The sequence below is a fragment of the Indicator indicator genome, chromosome 9 (assembly GCF_027791375.1).
Source record: "Indicator indicator isolate 239-I01 chromosome 9, UM_Iind_1.1, whole genome shotgun sequence".
Classification (NCBI taxonomy): domain Eukaryota; kingdom Metazoa; phylum Chordata; class Aves; order Piciformes; family Indicatoridae; genus Indicator; species Indicator indicator.
In genome coordinates this window covers 7,306,116-7,324,024 of record NC_072018.1, presented here as the reverse complement: position 1 = coordinate 7,324,024, position 17,909 = coordinate 7,306,116, and the positions used below count along the sequence as shown (strand labels likewise).

The window sequence follows — 17,909 nt, the reverse complement described above, 5'->3', positions numbered from 1 at the left end:
TTATTGCAGAAGTAGTTTGCTTATAAATTTGTAAGAGATCTGCTATGCCATACTGTGCAGAGGGAAGCAGAACTTCACATCTGCGTGCTTAGACAAACGCATTATGTTAGTGTGGGTGAAATGCAGCAACTGTTTGGGGCACTGTAGCACCCATTGAAATGATATGGGGAGATGTCAGTGAGAAGCTAGCAGAAAGTAATAGAGGAGAAGAATGTGAATGAAGGAGGGAGAAAGTCAGTCTGCTAGAGCTGCTTATCATGAAGTGGGATGTGGGCACTTGAGAGTCTCAACACTGGGCAGCCTAGGATGTGGGGACTTCATAGCTTTTCTCCTTCTCCCACAAACACTTAGTGCAGAGACAACAGCAGGAGGTAGATGCATCAGGAGGAAGGCAAGCCAAGAAGCACTGAGAAATGTGAGCAGAATGGCTTGGCTATACAAAGTGCACCAAGTTTCACATTGTTTACCAAAGCATCTCTGCAGTAACTCTTTCCTGTGGTTTAAACCACTGATGATTTATCTTCAGCTGACCTCCAGATTGCTGTGGTCAGCCCTTCCCATATATCCGATTTTAAATACAGTGTTCTCTAGTCAGCTCTGCTTCATCAAACCTTCACCTCCTCCTGCTGCTCAGGGATTTCTGTAACAATTGCTATAGTTCTGGAAGTGCGGATAGCAAGGTTACTCCCTCAGAAACAAAATACCCAACAGATCTCTTAAGATACAGGAATGTGTACCGCAAGATCACCTATATTTCACTTTCACACAGAAGTGCAGTAAAACATTAAGGAAAAAAATAATCTCACCTGGGAAATCCTTGCCTTTGTTTTCAGGACTGATTTTTGCAGCTAGAACATAACCATAGGGAATGAGCAGCCCTGAGTAGGTGAAACTCCTCCTTAGACTGGTTAGCGGTAAATGGCATAAAGATTCCTGACTCCTTGTTAGTACAGTTGAGGATTGCAAAGTCATGAAGATTCTTCTCAACTGCTTTTGGATTTTAACATACTCTGGGACATATATCTATTACTATCAACCTGCTGTGTGGGAAAGAAGAAATTCTGGCAGTTAGTAATGCAAAAACCTTAGGAGAGTACCAGTTTAATCTTTTAGACTTCAATAAATTTTAAAAGTAAGAATCTAGAACTAGATCTACAGATCTAGATGGCTGCCAAGTGGAGGGGGCCAGGCTCTTTTTGGTGGTTCACAGTGATAAGACAAGAAATAATGGGTTCAAAATAGAACATAGAAGATTTCACCTCAACATGAGGGCAAACTTCTTTACAGTGAGGGTGACAGAGCACTGGAACAGGCTGCCCGGGGAGGTTGTGGAGTCTCCTTCTCTGGAGACTTTCCAAACCCACCTGGATGCGTTCCTGTGCAGACTATCCTAAGTGATCCTGCTCTGGCAGGGGGTTGGATCTGATGATCTCTTGAAGTCCCTTCAAACCTCTGATATACTGTGATACTGTGATCTTAGAAGGACAGAAGCATTTAGTACAGTATTTTGTATTCTCAGATTTTTAGCACTACTGTAAACGATGGCTAAAAGGTCAACAATTGTTTAAAAAAAAAAAAGTTACTTGTGTTCTAGAGCTTTCTGTTGGCAGAAAATGTATTTTCTGTATGTGCAAGTTGTACCTGTTCAGCTAGAGCCTGTTTAGAAGTTATCTGTGCTCAATCTATGCTTATCCCATGTATAACTACATTTCAAAGGCTGTAAGCTAATTTCACTTCCGACTATAAAAATACCAAAGAAAAAAAAAGCTAAATTACGACAAATGAGGCTTAAATCTGTTTCATAGTAGTTTAATAAAGTGAAGTTGAAATTGCACATTTCTAATATGTAAATTTTGCATAGATTTACTCCAGAGCACCTGGAAGAAATGTGTTTCAATATTTAGATTGTGGTTGGAAGTCATAGTTTTAGATAATTTCTTGTACAGTGTAGACAGTGGTACTTCCAGTTCTAGTCAAACTGATAAATTCAGTGGAGCCATGATAAAAGATTGATTTGAACAGTTTAAATTTTGGGTTGTTTTTTGGAGTGATGGTTGGAAAGTAATGAAGGTTGGAAAGTAATAAAGTAACAAAGTCATTTAATCTATTAACAAGTGCCATAGAATCAAACCGCTCAGTCCCAGATCTGGGAAGTATTTTAAATATTTAAGAGGCAGTCCATTCACATGTTATCATAACAAGCCCCAAACCACTGTAGAACATGCTCAACATACTTGTAGGTAATTGTTTAGTAGGAGCTTGCCTGCGTATGAAGTATCCCAATTTTCTTCCAAGGCGTGCAACAAGGTGAATGTAAATCTGCTAGGATGAAATCTCTGCTGACAGAAGAAGTCATTTTATTTACAATATCCTTAGCAAATCGAAAGTGTCCTGCTGTATTTTTACAAATTTTTTTGATTCATGCCATCTTTTCTAGATTGTTGGTCTCACTGCAAATTACTGCTATTTTGCTGTCATCCTTGGTGAAATAAAAAATAGTTCAGCATCAAAAATAAATTCTCTGCAGGCATGGAATCTTGGCTCACATTATTTGATTAATTATTACTCCCATATTACATATTTTACATGACATTTATTATTGGAGCCCAATTCATTAGAACACACATAGAATTTTTTACGGGAGTGGAGACAGGTGTTAAATTGTAGAGCTAACATTAGTCCCGTGTTTATATTTTTTTAAGAAACAAATGCCTAAAGTAAAACTGTCTATAGTTTAATGGAAACATAAAAATCTTGGTGTTTATCAGCTTTGGAAAATCAAATAACTTATGTGGGTGCCTAAATAGGGACATAGAAATGTGGCTGTTGTAAGAACGTACTAAAAAAACCAAAACCAAAACCCCAAGATTTGAGATATTTTTTGCTTCCTTAATTTCAGTACTATGAAAATATTTACATGGGCAGTCTATAGTGTTTTGAAGATTAAATCAACTGTGAACTGCTATGGCAACAAATAACAGCAACAGTGTGTTTCATGTCTTTCACCATGTGAAATTATTTTGTATGCATTGAGATTAACGAAAAGTCTCAGCAAATAATTTGCCTCATTTGATGATAAAGAGCAAAATTTTCTTATCAGGCAACTATGGAGTCTTTCTAAATGTACAACTTTTGTTAGCATTAGAAATAGATATTGGATGCAGACTTCAGATTTTTTTATCTAGAGTAAGACACCAAAATCCAGTAGTTGGACAAATTATTTTAGCGTAACTCCTAAACAGAAGGAAAGGGAAGCTGTCAAGTTTGGATCTACTTTTCCAGAGACAGAGGTTATTCAATTTAATCTCAAATGGAAATAAAGATAGACCAAATGTTTTCACATTAATCATACCAAATAGTCACGCTTTAATATAATTTGTCATTTCAAACAAAACCAGTTTTTCAGTTACATGCATAGTGAAATCATCCTGTTTCACGGAAGGAAAAGGGTATTAATCGGTTTGGTGGAAATATTTCAGTGACAGTTGAGACCATCCTAAAAAAGTTGTGTATAGTAGTCTAGAACAGGGACATCCATAATGGCTGTAAGGTGAGGAAGCATTCCAGAGAAGGACTGAGCAGTACAGCTGATAGGGGATTGGGGAATGAGATTTGCCATGCAGCTGAGAGTCTCACTAGCAGCAACTGCTTGAAAAGGAAAGAGTGAGGAAGCTGCCATGGGGAATGGTGTGTGCCTACCTTATGAGTGACCTGGGAAGCATAGGTTAATGCTTAGAATGAAAGGGAAGTCACCACAAACAGAAGACACATCTCCTCACTTGTAAAATCTGCTGCTTTTAAAACAGTCATTTATCTGTGTGTAGAGTTTTAAAGAGCAAACAGAATAATGCCTTGCATGGCATAAGGAAAAAAAAAAACCTCTTTAGTTCTTTTTGCAGTTCATTATTTTGATGTATTTTCTAATGGATAGCTCGCAGGCAGAGTAGTGGTGCTCTTTGAGGCTTAGAGCACTTTTTTGACTACACTGTTACTTGGAAGATGCTTACATTCATCAGTTGAAGCCAGAGGAAAATGTTGGCAGAAAAAGTGAGAGAGAGATGTGACTGTTTAAAAAATGTTTCTCCTTTTTTTTTCTCCACTCTTTTTTGTTTTAGCATTACCAGAACCTTTGCATCAGGTAAAACAGAAAAAGTCATCTTTCAAGCACTTAAGGAATTAGGTCTTCCCAGTGGAAAGGTATTTAAGTGGTCTTGAATGACTTTTTTTATATACTGATAAATTGATGAATCATTCACATTTGTAACTGTGTAACTGTGATCAAAGCCATTTGCATCAAAAACATGCCTGTTGTTCATCAGTAGCTATTTAATCACTGTAGGTTTTTTATGAAACCCAAAATGTAATTGCATCTGTGTGACACTGATGGCCTTAATGAGGCTTCTTTTCTGTAACAGATTTTCATTCATTCATACAAACTACATGAGCATAGAATATTTGACTCCCTGCCTAGTCTCCTTTCATTTTGGAGGCTACCCCTTTTTGGCTTGGCTGTGGCAAGCATTTGGTGAGTGGTAGCCCTGCAGGTGCAGCTCACTGTCTCCAACCAGGAAGAGGGGCTGTAGGAATACTTGAATCCCCAGTCCTACTGCCTGGCATGCAAGACGAAATTCTTCCTCACTGCTGCAGTTCTTGTTCAGAGAAGGACACAACTGAATGCGTTAGCCATGTGTTCCCTCCTTCATGGAAGTTTTACATGCCCCTGTATAAGAGCTGCTTTGCTTTTTAGAGAAATGAGGTAAATGTATACTAGGTATAGCACTAAAGCAGTTCTTGGTTGCTTTTGCTGATGCAAGAAATGCTCTTGAGAAAGTAATGTAGCTCTCTTTTGCTGGATAAATGTACCTTTGCGTTTTGTTGCAGAATGATGAAATTGAGCCTGCAGCATTTACTTATGAGAAATTTTATGAGCTCACCCAAAAGATATGTCCCCGAACTGACATAGAGGACCTCTTTAAGAAGATGTAAGTTCAAATTTAATCTTGCTTTACACTCATTTTGTTGTATTTTTAGTCCATATTTAAAAGCGACAGAACGCTGTAAAGATTACCTTACCTTGAATCCTAGTAGCATCAGCAGTATTTTGAGACAAACTCAGCTCTGCTTTTCCTCTTCCTTCCCTCTCAGGCTGTTAACGTAAAAGTTCACTCTGAATTTTAGAGCAACTTTTACATGAGTTAGAGGAACTTTTTTTGGTGTTGGCTTTACTAACTACAGTAATTTTAACTTGCTCCTTTAGATGATTAACATAGTATGTGAACTAATTAAACTAAGCCATTTGAAGTTTAAAAAGTTTCTCCACTCAATTTATTCTCAGCTGGAGGACTTGTATGTTGTTTTATGAAGTAATGTTTACCAAATTATAGGAAGTATGGGAGATATACTGTGCCAAGCATAGACAGTTATTATGTTTTCTGTTCATTTTGAGATTAGAGCTACTTCAGGTGGAAAAGTAGGTGGTTTGAAAAGTATCAACAATGTCAACATGTAAATCATACCTACTGTAGCATCATATATGAAAACTTACATTCTCTAATAAATTTCTTTTCAGCAATGGAGACAAAACTGATTATTTAACGGTAGACCAATTAGTGAGCTTTCTAAATGAAGTAAGCTTTTTCATACATTAACTACCATTCAAGTCTGTCTGCAGTGGCTTGCTTCTTCCAATCTTTCCATTGCATGAATCATGCCATTATTTGCTGTGCTTTTGATCTGCTGATCTTTCCATTATGGTAACACCCAGGTACAAAAATCAGCTGAAACCTCGTATGCTGTTGTGCTTTGTACATGTTGGCTTTGCAGATCGCACCTGTTGATTACTTGGCTGTTGCATTGTGTTGTGTGTTGTGTATGTTTTATATGTTTTATTTACGTTCAAAGCAGTTTCAATTAAAATACACCCAGTATTTTATTGTGAGCAATTACTTTACCTGTAGGCGGCAACTAAATATGTCTGCTAACCCTTCTGTGAGCAACAGAAAAAATGAGGTAGGCTCTTATAAACAGGGCTTTGATTCTTCTTGACAGTATTATTTCAGTTTTTTTACAAATTGAAGAGGTAAGAGGATATTTTAAGACTTTTTTTTTTTTTTAATACTACGTGTGCAGAATAAGAGGAAGTATTTTTATTCTGTATTCCCAGAATACTGCTACTGGCAAGAGTAGTATTTCTTAAAAACATCATGAGTGTGTGAAATAGTTCAATAAACAGTGGAGTGATTTTTTTTTTTTTATCTATTACTAAAGTGCAGTAAGTCATAGAAGACTCACTCATTCAGAACTGCAATAATGAGTGCACTGTGTAGATGTGACAGGAGCATGCACATGGAAAATAGGCACATTCTCTACTGAACCAGTAGATTGTTGTCATCCTGAACATGGCTTGCTGCTTTACCTCTCTGTGTGATCTTTAGAGACTAGGTTCATTACCAAAAATTTCTCCATCTAAAATTATTTTACTAGTTATAAATCTATTTTATTTATTTTCTTATATATTTGATACAGCTATATGAAACTTCAAGCCGTTAAAATCCTCATATATCAAATTTAGAATATAATTTTCCTTTTCAGTAGGGAATGCATTCCTTAATCTTCACCAAACCTGAATGACTTGTAGAAAGAGTATTCCAATAGAAAAGAGAATGAAAAGGTTAACAGCTTCAGGACTAATTGTTACATACTCGGGACCTTAGTTTGTATCACCATCGTCCTTTCCATTAGGAAATTAGGGCACATGCTTAATGTTGTTACTGTGAGATGTTCTTTTGTCACAGGTATTTACAAATTTCAGTGTCTAAATGTTTGCAGGACTGGGGTTAAAGCTAAGACATGCCTTTTTTTTTTTGCTTCTGCATTAAGAGAGAAAAGATAACATCATGATTTAAATTATAAATTATCCTCGTAAAGCACCTCATACCCCTCAATTCACTTCTAGTGCTTGAAACATGCAGCCCTGTCCCCATCTTGGACCACATCTGATTCTGATTTCCCTTCCCCCCCCTCTTCCTTCCCCCCCTCTTCCTTCCATCCCTCTTCCTTCCCCCCCTCTTCCTTCCCCCCCTCTTCCTTCCCCCCCTCTTCCTTCCCCCCCCTCTTCCTTCCCCCCCCTCTTCCTTCCCCCCCTCTTCCTTCCCCCCCCTCTTCCTTCCCCCCTCTTCCTTCCCCCCCTCTTCCTTCCCCCCCTCTTCCTTCCCCCCCCTCTTCCTTCCCCCCCTCTTCCTTCCCCCCCCTCTTCCTTCCCCCCCCTCTTCCTTCCCCCCCCTCTTCCTTCCCCCCCTCTTCCCCCCCTCTTCCCCCCCTCTTCCTTCCCCCCCCTCTTCCTTCCCCCCCTCTTCCTTCCCCCCCCTCTTCCTTCCCCCCCCTCTTCCTTCCCCCCCCTCTTCCTCCCCCCCTCTTCCTTCCCCCCCCTCTTCCTTCCCCCCCCTCTTCCTTCCCCCCCTCTTCCTTCCCCCCCCTCTTCCTTCCCCCCCCTCTTCCTTCCCCCCCTCTTCCTTCCCCCCCCTCTTCCTTCCCCCCCCTCTTCCTTCCCCCCCCTCTTCCTTCCCCCCCCTCTTCCTTCCCCCCCCTCTTCCTTCCCCCCCCTCTTCCTTCCCCCCCCTCTTCCTTCCCCCCCCTCTTCCTTCCCCCCCCTCTTCCTTCCCCCCCCTCTTCCTTCCCCCCCCTCTTCCCCCTTCCTCCCCCTCAGTAATCATACAGACTATCTTTTATTCAAATAGAAGATTGATAATGAGTTATGAACATTACTGCAAAAAGAATAGCTTGCTCTTAGCTCCTTTTGGTAACTCTGGGACTCTTGAGAGGAGACTTACTTTATCTCGTTTATTTTCTTCTGTTTGCTTATGACTAACTGTAGAAGGAAGCGAGTAGGGAAGAACACTTTTCTTGAGTTAAGACCCTTCCCTAGTATTTCTCACCATTTTTCAAAGTGGTGTATTGTCACTAATGGTATAAAGCTTGCTGTTTGTCACAGTAAGCTGTACTGTTGCATGCCACTGTTATGTTGCTGTGTGTACTGCTTAGCAAGTTATGTCCTGCATCCGTCTGCTGTCATATCATATTTCATCCAAGTTTTATTAGTTATCCGGACAGCTGATGTGTAGTGAATGAAACTGCTCTATTTTAGATGCTGCAGACTGTCAGTAGCATTACTTGAAAGACCTCTCCTGAATTGCATGGTTAAATTGGCTTTGGTTGTAATTTCTTGGAATTAATCAAGCACACATGCCAATGTATTGATTGTAAAAAAAGAGCTCAAATGCTTATTTTTGATTGGATATTGCTTTTTTCTGTGAGAAAATGTCATAAAGTTTATGCATAAGGAATTACAACAAATGCTGGTAGTGCTGTACCAAGCCATATAAACACCATTCTGTCCACTCCAAATTATTGATCACCAATATGAGGGTGGCTTGTTACATCTCTGAATTCTGCTTAAACTAAAGCTTGAAACTGTGCACCTACTGGGTTAAAAGAGTGTTTTCACAGTCATATTTATTTCTTTTTATTTTACTGCATCTGCTTACATGCCACTATGTTCAATTCTGATTTTGATTTTACTTTTAATGGAGAATCAGGCACACAGTGTGCAGCTCTAATCCAACATGACAAAAACCTAAAAGTTATGTAGCACACTATTGAGTGAAAATGGAAAAACTCTTGGAGTTTTAGTAGTGTATTAGGAATCACTACTAAACTGTATCTAAATATTACATAAATTATGGAATTCTACTGTTGTCAATTACTGTGAATTGAAGAGATGATACTGTGAAGCTCTTTAAGTTGTATGTATTTCTTCTGAGAACCTGCACTGTTTTATGAATAGTTAATAACACAACATTGCCACAATTCACAAATAATCATCAGTAATTGCATATTTCTAAATTTGGGTTTCAAATTCTGTATTTGTAGTATGATTTCATTTTACTTTTCATTTTATTTTACTTTAGCTGTAGAGAATGCTGAAGACGTGTATTATTGCAGAGGTGATTAGAGTGCCATCAGTCAAGTCTGTCAGATGAGGAAGAGAAAATTTACAGAGAAAAGAGATTTAGCTATTCATTTTCAACATTTCATTTACACATATACCACATGCAGCTGTTATTTTCACGAACAAGCCATAGTAAGACAAGTTATGCAATTGCACCGCATCAGGTTCTTTAGAATATTTTTATAATCAAACTACCTAGGATTCTTATGAAAGATAAAGTTCTTTTTTTTTTTTTTTTTTTTTTTTTTTTTGTCTAAAGCTGAAGTTACTGTTGAATAATCTAAGTTTTACGGCTGCTTTTTTTTTTTTTCTTCTTTTTGTTTCTTCAGTGTCCACTTCTTTCTTTCTCATCTGCAGTAATGAAATGCTCTTGGGTGATAGCCATGCTCTGTATTGTTTTGCTGAATTCCATTGTTTTCTAACCTTAGCATCAACGAGATCCTCGGCTCAATGAAATTTTGTTTCCCTTTTATGACACAAAAAGAGCAATGCAGATAATTGAGACATATGAGCCAGATGAAGACTTGAAGAGTAAAGGTAAATGTGGGAGGGAATTCAGTATTCACTGGGTTTAGGCATTTGGGAGGTATTTGTTCCAAAGCATCCAAACATTTTAAAGGGAGCTTACAGTTTTTGTGGTCTAGGGCAAGCACTTATGTGGCAATCCAATGAACTAGATCAGGAAACTAATCTGCTGAAAAATATCTCCCCCCTCAAAATCAGTGATTTTTTTTTTTTCCCAGAAGAATTATTTTTCTTGTGCAGGTTATAGTGTGGCTACAGAAACAGCCATCCTGATACAAACTGGGAGAGACTAGGACTGAGTAATGGGACCAATGTGGAGACATGCATGTAGTGATGGCCAATGTCGCAGACTGCAAAGCTGTGCAGATACTGTGTAAAAATAAAAAATAAACTATAAACATTACAGTGTGCACCACTGGATATGCATCTATCTTCTTACTGTAAAATCTATATAGTGCTTGAGGACAGCAGCCTAGCTTAGAACAAGATATTTTATGTGGGTGCCTTGAAAAATGCTCGCTGAGCATGAAGATTGCGGGAAGTGTCTCCAAGCCATTCTTGGACTGCTTGTGTCCTGAACTGATACAAGTGTTAAAGAAGGCAGTGGTTGAACTTTGCTCTCAGTTCTCCACCATTCTGCTGAAATAGCTGTGTTAGGATGAACCACAGAAAGAAAAAAATGTTGCTATCCTTATTTGTCCTCCAAGCCCTTTTGCTGGAATTTACTGGTATTGTAGCATGCAGACGAGACTGCAGGTTTGCAAAACCCACAGACCTTCAAGCATCCTAACAGGAATCCATTTTCACCAGGCATTCAGGCTAAAATATCAGGCTGGCAATAGTGAGTCCAGGGAGCTTCATACACCCAGTACTGCTGCCCCTGCTGATGGAGGATGTGAAAAGCAGGCAACAGAAGGAGGCAGTACCTTCAATTACATCAGTAGGCAGCTCTCACTTAATGCTGCAGCATTGTTGGATTCCCTGTGTGCTTTTACAGAATCATAGAATCATTTAAGTTGGAGAAGACCTTTAAAATGATCAAGTCCAATTATGTGGCTTTGTGATCATAGGTGTTGAGAGCAGCAACACCTGCTTCTTTTGCTTTCTCTGGGACAGTGGTTGGGAAGAGTTGACACTTTTCTTCCTGGGTCTATAAACTTAAGCCTTCTGTAAATGGATGCATAGTTTTCATCATTCCCTTATAGTACTACAGACTTTTTCACCAAACTGCTAGAGAAGGAGCTTGTTTTGTATATGTTAACTCCAGAAACTATGTTGTATGCTGTGTTAACAAAGTGCTCTTTTAGTTCTGGGAGAATGTGGACATTCTAGAAATCATGTGGGGGAGGAAGAGGTATTTCTCTTGTCTAAGAATCATTTATAAATATTATAAGGAGGTGTCTGTGGAGGTGGAAATTAATCTAGAAAACAGTGTTCAGTAATTCATAAAGACAATTTTGCAAGCACTAAGCTGTAGTAAGAGAATGAGACTGGCTTATTCTTTTAACCAGTAATTAAATCTTGCCTAATTATTTTTCTTTATTCTTTGTTTTATGTTTGTAACAGATTTTGAGTAAATGTGATAAACCTCCTATAGGGGTAGCATTGTGGAGACTAACTACTGAACAGCAGTCACCTCTTAGTGTTTCTCCATTTTGTTCACTGATGCAGATTTCATCCCAATGCAATTGGTAGCATCAGGTTATTTCATATAACATGCTGAACCTTATCATGTAAAAAAGGCAAGAGTTTATTTCAGCAGTGATTGTTCTCTGCAGGCTCTTTCCCTTTTTCTTAGATATAACTGTACTGCTGAGCAAAATAATTAATCTCAGTGCCTTTTTTTGCCAAATCATATGGTTTAAGAACTAAGATTGATGTACAACAAGGCAGTAGCAATAAGCAACTGACTCTTCCTCAGTTATATTACAGTAACAGAAAGAGCAAACAAGGCTGAACAAGTTAATGCTGTACAGTTTATTAACCATAGTCTGCTCAGGAACACGACAAAGGCAAATCCTTCCACCTGTTCAGTGCATGTCAAAAATATGCAGGCTGGTCTGTTGAGTACATAGAGCTCTGCTAAGTTGATGAAACTGCAGCCATTGTTTGCCTAGAGCTTCTACCCAGCTGTCACTTTATTCTACTAGATGATGCACTAAAAGTATCATCTGAAATATTTTGTGCTGCTGTTGCCTCTGTAAGAGTAAAGTTGTTTTAAACCAAATAAAAATAGGACTGCTGCAACATGTGCATTGACAATAGCTGAGTGTTTGTACATGGCTTTAGGGAAAGTAATCTCCAAATTAATGCCCCATAACTGTGAGTAGTCCCTTCTTCCTTACCCCAGACCATTTATCAGTCTCTTGGCCACATTAAAAACTGATATTGCAGTAATTGTTATTCTTCTGAATTTTCATTAAAATTTATCCCTTGATTTATTTTTTGCATACTTTTTGAAGCACATAAGAGCAGAGAAATTAAAGATATTAGGAATTCTGTCCTCCAAATTACTATATCTTTTTTGTTATAGAGGAATAAACCTGTGGTTCAAACAGTAAACCTGAAGGCATCTTACATTTTCCTAATGCTTTTGCAGATGAACACGTGCATAAGTTTTCAGGTACACCTCTGCTTGTTTTTGTCAGCGTAGAGCAGTCTCTGCTGCAAGCTGATTAACAGCAGTGTAGCACAGTCAGGCCACAGGATTAAGTATGGAAGAGGGGAGAAAAGTACCATAGAAGGCTGGTACATGCAAGCTCACAATGTCTGATTCACAAAGATCCAGACCCCATAATTATTCAGTGTTCTGAGATGTCACTACTTAAGTGCTACCTTCTCATGCTCTTAGTGCCTTAGGTCTACTAGTGCTGAGTGCTGAATATAGGATATCGTGCTAGGTGGGCACTTGGTTGTTTTCCTTTTGTTGTCTGGGAACACAGTGGCAAGTTTTGCACCAGAGAGACAGTTGCTGGTCAGCTTGGAGCACTGGAAGGGGCATGCATCTGTTTGCTTGCAGAGAAGCCTGTGTAAGCATAGCTGTTGTTAAGGTTCCTGCTCACAAGACAGTTTGATTCATGCCCACTACAAATTTCTTAGTAGTAATTTACTATGCTTTCTTCTTCCTTCTAGGTGTCATATCAAGTGATGGATTTTGCAGATATTTGATGTCAGATGAAAATGCGCCAGTTTTCCTGGACCGTTTGGAATTATATCAAGAAATGGACCACCCTTTGGCTCATTATTTCATCAGTTCCTCTCACAATACATATTTAACAGGCAGGCAGTTTGGTGGCAAGTCTTCGGTGGAGATGTACAGACAAGTGCTTTTGGCTGGATGCAGGTTGGAAGCAGATAACAGCTTTTAATATTTGAAAATCTAATAACTGAAAGCTACATAATATACCTTGGTAGTGATATATTGCATAATTGGAAGTATAAATATATGTGTTTAGGTATATAATGTATATGCATAAAAGAAAATACACTTATTTAAAACTTTTTCTCACAAAAGCATTGAAAGGCAGTAAAATACAGAAATTGGTATCGGGAGAGAGTTTGTGAGAAACGTAACAAAATTTTGATCTCAGATTGACAACTGAATTTCAGAGGGCTTGCTGCTTTGTGATCAAGAAGTTTATATGAAAATGAGAATCAATTTATGATTTCCTGCTTAATTTCTTGACATACTGGAACATGTGACAGGAAGCTGAGTAAAAGAATAAATTAAAGAAGTGTTAACAGTGCTGAAAACATTGACCCACATATACTATATTTTAAGTAGTATATCCAAAGTTATGAAAGCAGTCTGAAATTACACATACAGCCTGCTTTGTAATTTACTGCTCTGAACATCACTGCTCAGAACATGCCTAGAGTAGCTCTCCCGTAATGAAACACTAAGAAAGCTGACATGTTTTTTCTTGGGTGTTTAGGTGTGTTGAGCTGGACTGCTGGGATGGCAAAGGTGAAGACCAAGAACCAATAATAACTCATGGAAAAGCAATGTGTACTGATATTCTTTTCAAGGTAAATCCCTGAGCTCTGCCACCTGACAGCAAGCCTCAGTAGAACCCTTGAACAAGAATCCATAGAGCATACACTTACCTCCTCAGCAGCCAGGTCCTGTTCTTTCGTGACAGAGTGATGTATTGCATAGACACGATTTCTTATCCTCATATCTGAGGGCTTATTTCTGAATTGTGTTATACAACCCCCGTGTTACATCTGCCTTTGCACAGAAACTGCGGAAAGCAGGCTTGTTTCTTTTGCCCTGTATTTGCTCCTGCTGTGGCTCTTTGCACCACAGAATAAATACCTTCTCTGTTGTCTGACAAGTTCCTTACCTGTGGAAAAAACCTGATGATGGAGGAGAAAATGGCAGTAGATCCTGCACTAGCATTGGTGGGTTCTAGGTGAAGCTGGCCATCGCTATTGCAGGTGTAGTGGGGCGCTTTTTGGGTGCTGAGTCTAGTTTGTGGAGCAACAAAGAATCATGAACATACAATTTGTTCTACTTCTTTACTTGGCGCATCTGAGACTTCGTTCTGTGTTTCTCAGGGTGGGGTGGAGAACAAAGAAATCTATTTCATTACTGTTGTAATTCGATCTGTTCTAATTGGAATCCTATTATTGCATTTTATAGGATGTAATTCAAGCCATTAAGGAAACGGCATTTGTTACATCAGAGTATCCTGTCATTCTTTCGTTTGAAAATCACTGCAGGTATATATATTTTTTTTTTTTAATGCAGTGTATGAGAGGGATGGTACAGCTCAAAATTGCAATGTCAATGTACTTGAAACTTTGTAAGGATATGCAGGTATATTGAATGTCACGTAGAAGAGACTGTAATACACTAGTCAATCTTTATTTAGCTTAATAACAGCATTATTTTTGTCTGTGGTAAAGCTGTGAAATATATTTAGATTAACTGCCTTCACATTAGCTGTGTGGGATTCAGTTAGTCAACTTTTTTTGTCTTATTAAACTCATCTATGTCAGGGAATAGGATTTTATTGACAGTATAATTACAGTAAAGAAATCCTTCTCGGTTGAGAGAAAGTGGGCAGTATATAATTTGGGAGCTCTAAATTACTTAGTATTATTTTGTTTTGCTGAGTAATAGTGATTTCTTTTTTATATTTCTAAATTAACCAACATCCTCTTTTCCAGCAAATATCAACAGTACAAGATGTCAAAATACTGTGAAGATCTTTTTGGAGATCTCTTGTTGAAGCAGCCTCTTGAAACACATCCAGTACGTTATGTTCTGCCAGTCTTTTAAATTTATTTTGTGTGTGTGTATATATATATATTTTTTTAATGTATTTAAAATAGATTATAAACTGGGATCATATCACCCATAGTACTGTTCACTGCCAGTCCTATGCTTTCAAAAATGACTGGTGATTTTTGGTGTGTGTGCTTTTTGGTACAAACTTGTCTTTATCTGTGTGATGGTTTAAAAACTGTCTTTTTTAATTTTTCTTCACAAAGTTCAAGCAGAGAAAGCGAAAGAATGTAAATAATAACCATCACAATCTGATTTGTTTAATCTCTTCTGTACAGGGCTCTGGCAAGCAGGCGGGGGAGATCCATCCCCTTGATGCGTGGCGTAGTATCAGCACCTACATAAAATATACCACTTATATTGTATTTTCAGGTCATACAAAACTCTGAAATTACCAGTCATTGTTGCAAAACAATTAATTATAAATTGCATGGTCTAAGATGAGGAATTACCTTCTTTCAGCTGCACTCTGAATGCTTCATGCTTCAGATCCTGCAGTGTAGATGCCCCCCACTATTGCATTAAGAAGTAAATTTAACACAAAGAGTTCCTTGCAGCCTCATTTGGACAATCAAATGCACTGTGATCTGCATGCACTTCACTTTCCTGCATGGCAGGAGATAATAACAGACAATCCTTCACAAACACAGTATTTGAGACTTTTAGTAGCTTGTTACCCAGTGCCTGCAGCTACTCCTACAGGCCTTCCTTACTGTCCTGAGAGGCGTGCTCACTGTCTGCCAGCAGCCACTCAAAACCTGCAGATACTCCTTAATGTCGTGGGGGATCATGGCAAAGATGACTCTGCTTTACCTTTCAGCTTCTGTCTATGGGACCTCAGCAAAGGGGACTCTTGGCATTATCATCTCTAGAGCTGTTCTTTTCTCATCTTTGCTTGCATGTTGCAGGGACACCAAAGCACAGGGCTTGGTGAATATTAGGCTGTTGCCCTGAGAAGTGCACCCCAGAGAACTAAATCTGTATGCTTCCCTCTAATGTATGTAGCACATTGCCACATTCCTCACAAATGACAGCTTCCAGCAGCTTTCAGGGAATCCTAAAACACTGCCATGCTGCTAACTTGGGGCCCAGTATTTCATTTCAGCTGCCTGTGCTCTGTGGCATGACTGAACCTTCTGCATTTTGTGCCCAATCCTCCCCATGGGTGAATTCAGTTCTGACCTGCTCACAAAGTGTTGCAGAGATGGCAGGAGGAGCTTGAAACGTGTATTCTACAAGTGCGTGGATTCTGATGCCTTGACTGGCCAACTGAGGAGAGCACACTTTAAGAGCAACATGGCAGATTTGGTTTTAAGTAAAAGCAAATATTTGTCCAAGTGGGCATCAAGTGGTGATACCCTTGCTAGGGGATGCAGACTGGCATCCTGGAAGCCTGGGGATAGATGGTCTCTGTGGCACTGACATCTAGTGGAATTACAACCAAAGCACTCTCAGGAACAATTGTTATTTCCATCCAACATGATGAAACTCCCATGACTGAGCTTACCTGGTGATTATTGATAATCATTGCCCTCCTGCAAGGAGGCTGGCAACCATTCTTGTGGAGTTGGGTGTGTTAATTTGGTCTTCATTAATTTATTTAATTTATTGCTGGGTTGTTATATGTCACCTCTGCTGCTTTTATTTGGTTTAAAGTTGTGGTGCCTCATTCTTCTGTTTATTCATCTGGAATGATTCTTCTGCATAGCTCAGAGGATAAGAATATCTGAATATTCTAAGAATTTTTACTAGTCATGAAATATCTTCTACTCTTGTATCACTTATGGTACACTGGAAATCACAGTCTGTTATACCAGCAGATCCCTGTACTTAGCAAGCCTGATGAAGAGAAGCTGCTAGTTCAGACCTCTGTTTCTTAGCCTCTGTAATGTGATGTGTCTTTAAATCAGAGAATTTTATACTTTTTTCTCAAAAGCTTTTTTATTCCTTCCCCAAACTGGAACAAACCTTTTAGTAGTACTTCCTTATATATGTGAAACTTGCCATTCACCTTTCACAAACTGTAGCCCTACTGGCAAAATCAGTCCTCATTACTTAGCTAAGGACTGAGTAGTTTTCTGTTTGTCAGTGTCAGCCCATTTCTGCTCTGTAAGTATGTGTGGGCTGCCTCACTTGCATGATTATACCTCGAAGAGATCATAAATGGTGACTTATTTAGAGATAAATGATAATGGGTGAGACTGTCACTTGGGCCATGTGTGAGCCACACACAGATGTGTGAACCTTTCAGGGAGAGACGGAAAGTAGGATGTCCTCTGATGAAGAGTTGCAGGTCCCATCAGAGATGTTTTAGTTGGTGCAACTGAGGATTGCATAGGCTGGAGACCACTGTGCCAGCTTCAGCCAGCAACAGTTACCTGAGCACGGCATTCCCATGGGATAGGGAAGAAGCAGAGGAGACAATACAACTGCAGTCACACTACTTCCCAGGATTGTGCCTGAGGTGGCACTGCTTGTTCACTGCCCCTAACCATTGCTGTCCTAAAGCCAAATCCCAAACAGGGACTCAGAGAGGCCAAATAACTTTCATTAAGCCTTTTCTTCAAATTATTTTACAGCTTGATCCAGGTAAAGCTTTACCTTCACCTAATGACCTCAAAAGAAAGATTCTCATAAAGAATAAAAGACTGAAACCTGAAGTAGAAAAAAGTAAGTAAAGCTTGTCAAGTATTAAAGTCCAGATAGATATGAACAGATGTTGTTAGTAGAGTTTTCAAATTGCTTGTACTTTAGTGTTGGAAGAATTTGAATGATATGTAAATAACACTATGTTTGCCCCTGTGTTTTGAGTGCCAGAGTCTAAACCTTGATATCATCATGTAACATAGGCAGAGCTAGACCTAAAAATGTAATCCTGAGACTTTTATCAGATTGCTGGGTGAGCTAAAATACAACACAGATAGAATCTCTTGTAAATTCTGCCTACATGGGTATGTTTGCATTGCTGTGTTTTTCCAGGATAAGCATAAAATGAAATGGACTTTCAAATTGCTTTTCTTGATATTGCCAGTTCTGATATTTATCATCTTCCAGTAATAGCAATGATGCTATATTAGTTTCCAG

At 38.9% G+C, this 17,909-nt stretch overlaps 1 protein-coding gene across 4 annotated transcripts in view; it reads left to right on the top strand.

Annotated features, from left to right (window-relative positions):
* Positions 1 to 17,909, top strand: part of PLCB4 (phospholipase C beta 4) — a 92,938-nt gene that overhangs the window by 18,231 nt on the left and 56,798 nt on the right. For all 4 annotated transcript variants that reach the window (XM_054383826.1, XM_054383825.1, XM_054383823.1 and 1 more), the window contains exons 7-15: positions 4,116 to 4,197; positions 4,882 to 4,982; positions 5,570 to 5,627; positions 9,436 to 9,544; positions 12,665 to 12,875; positions 13,468 to 13,561; positions 14,178 to 14,257; positions 14,708 to 14,792; positions 17,405 to 17,495. In XM_054383826.1, coding sequence (XP_054239801.1) covers positions 4,116 to 4,197; positions 4,882 to 4,982; positions 5,570 to 5,627; positions 9,436 to 9,544; positions 12,665 to 12,875; positions 13,468 to 13,561; positions 14,178 to 14,257; positions 14,708 to 14,792; positions 17,405 to 17,495 — 911 coding nt within the window. The remainder of the gene's footprint in view (positions 1 to 4,115; positions 4,198 to 4,881; positions 4,983 to 5,569; positions 5,628 to 9,435; positions 9,545 to 12,664; positions 12,876 to 13,467; positions 13,562 to 14,177; positions 14,258 to 14,707; positions 14,793 to 17,404; positions 17,496 to 17,909) is intronic.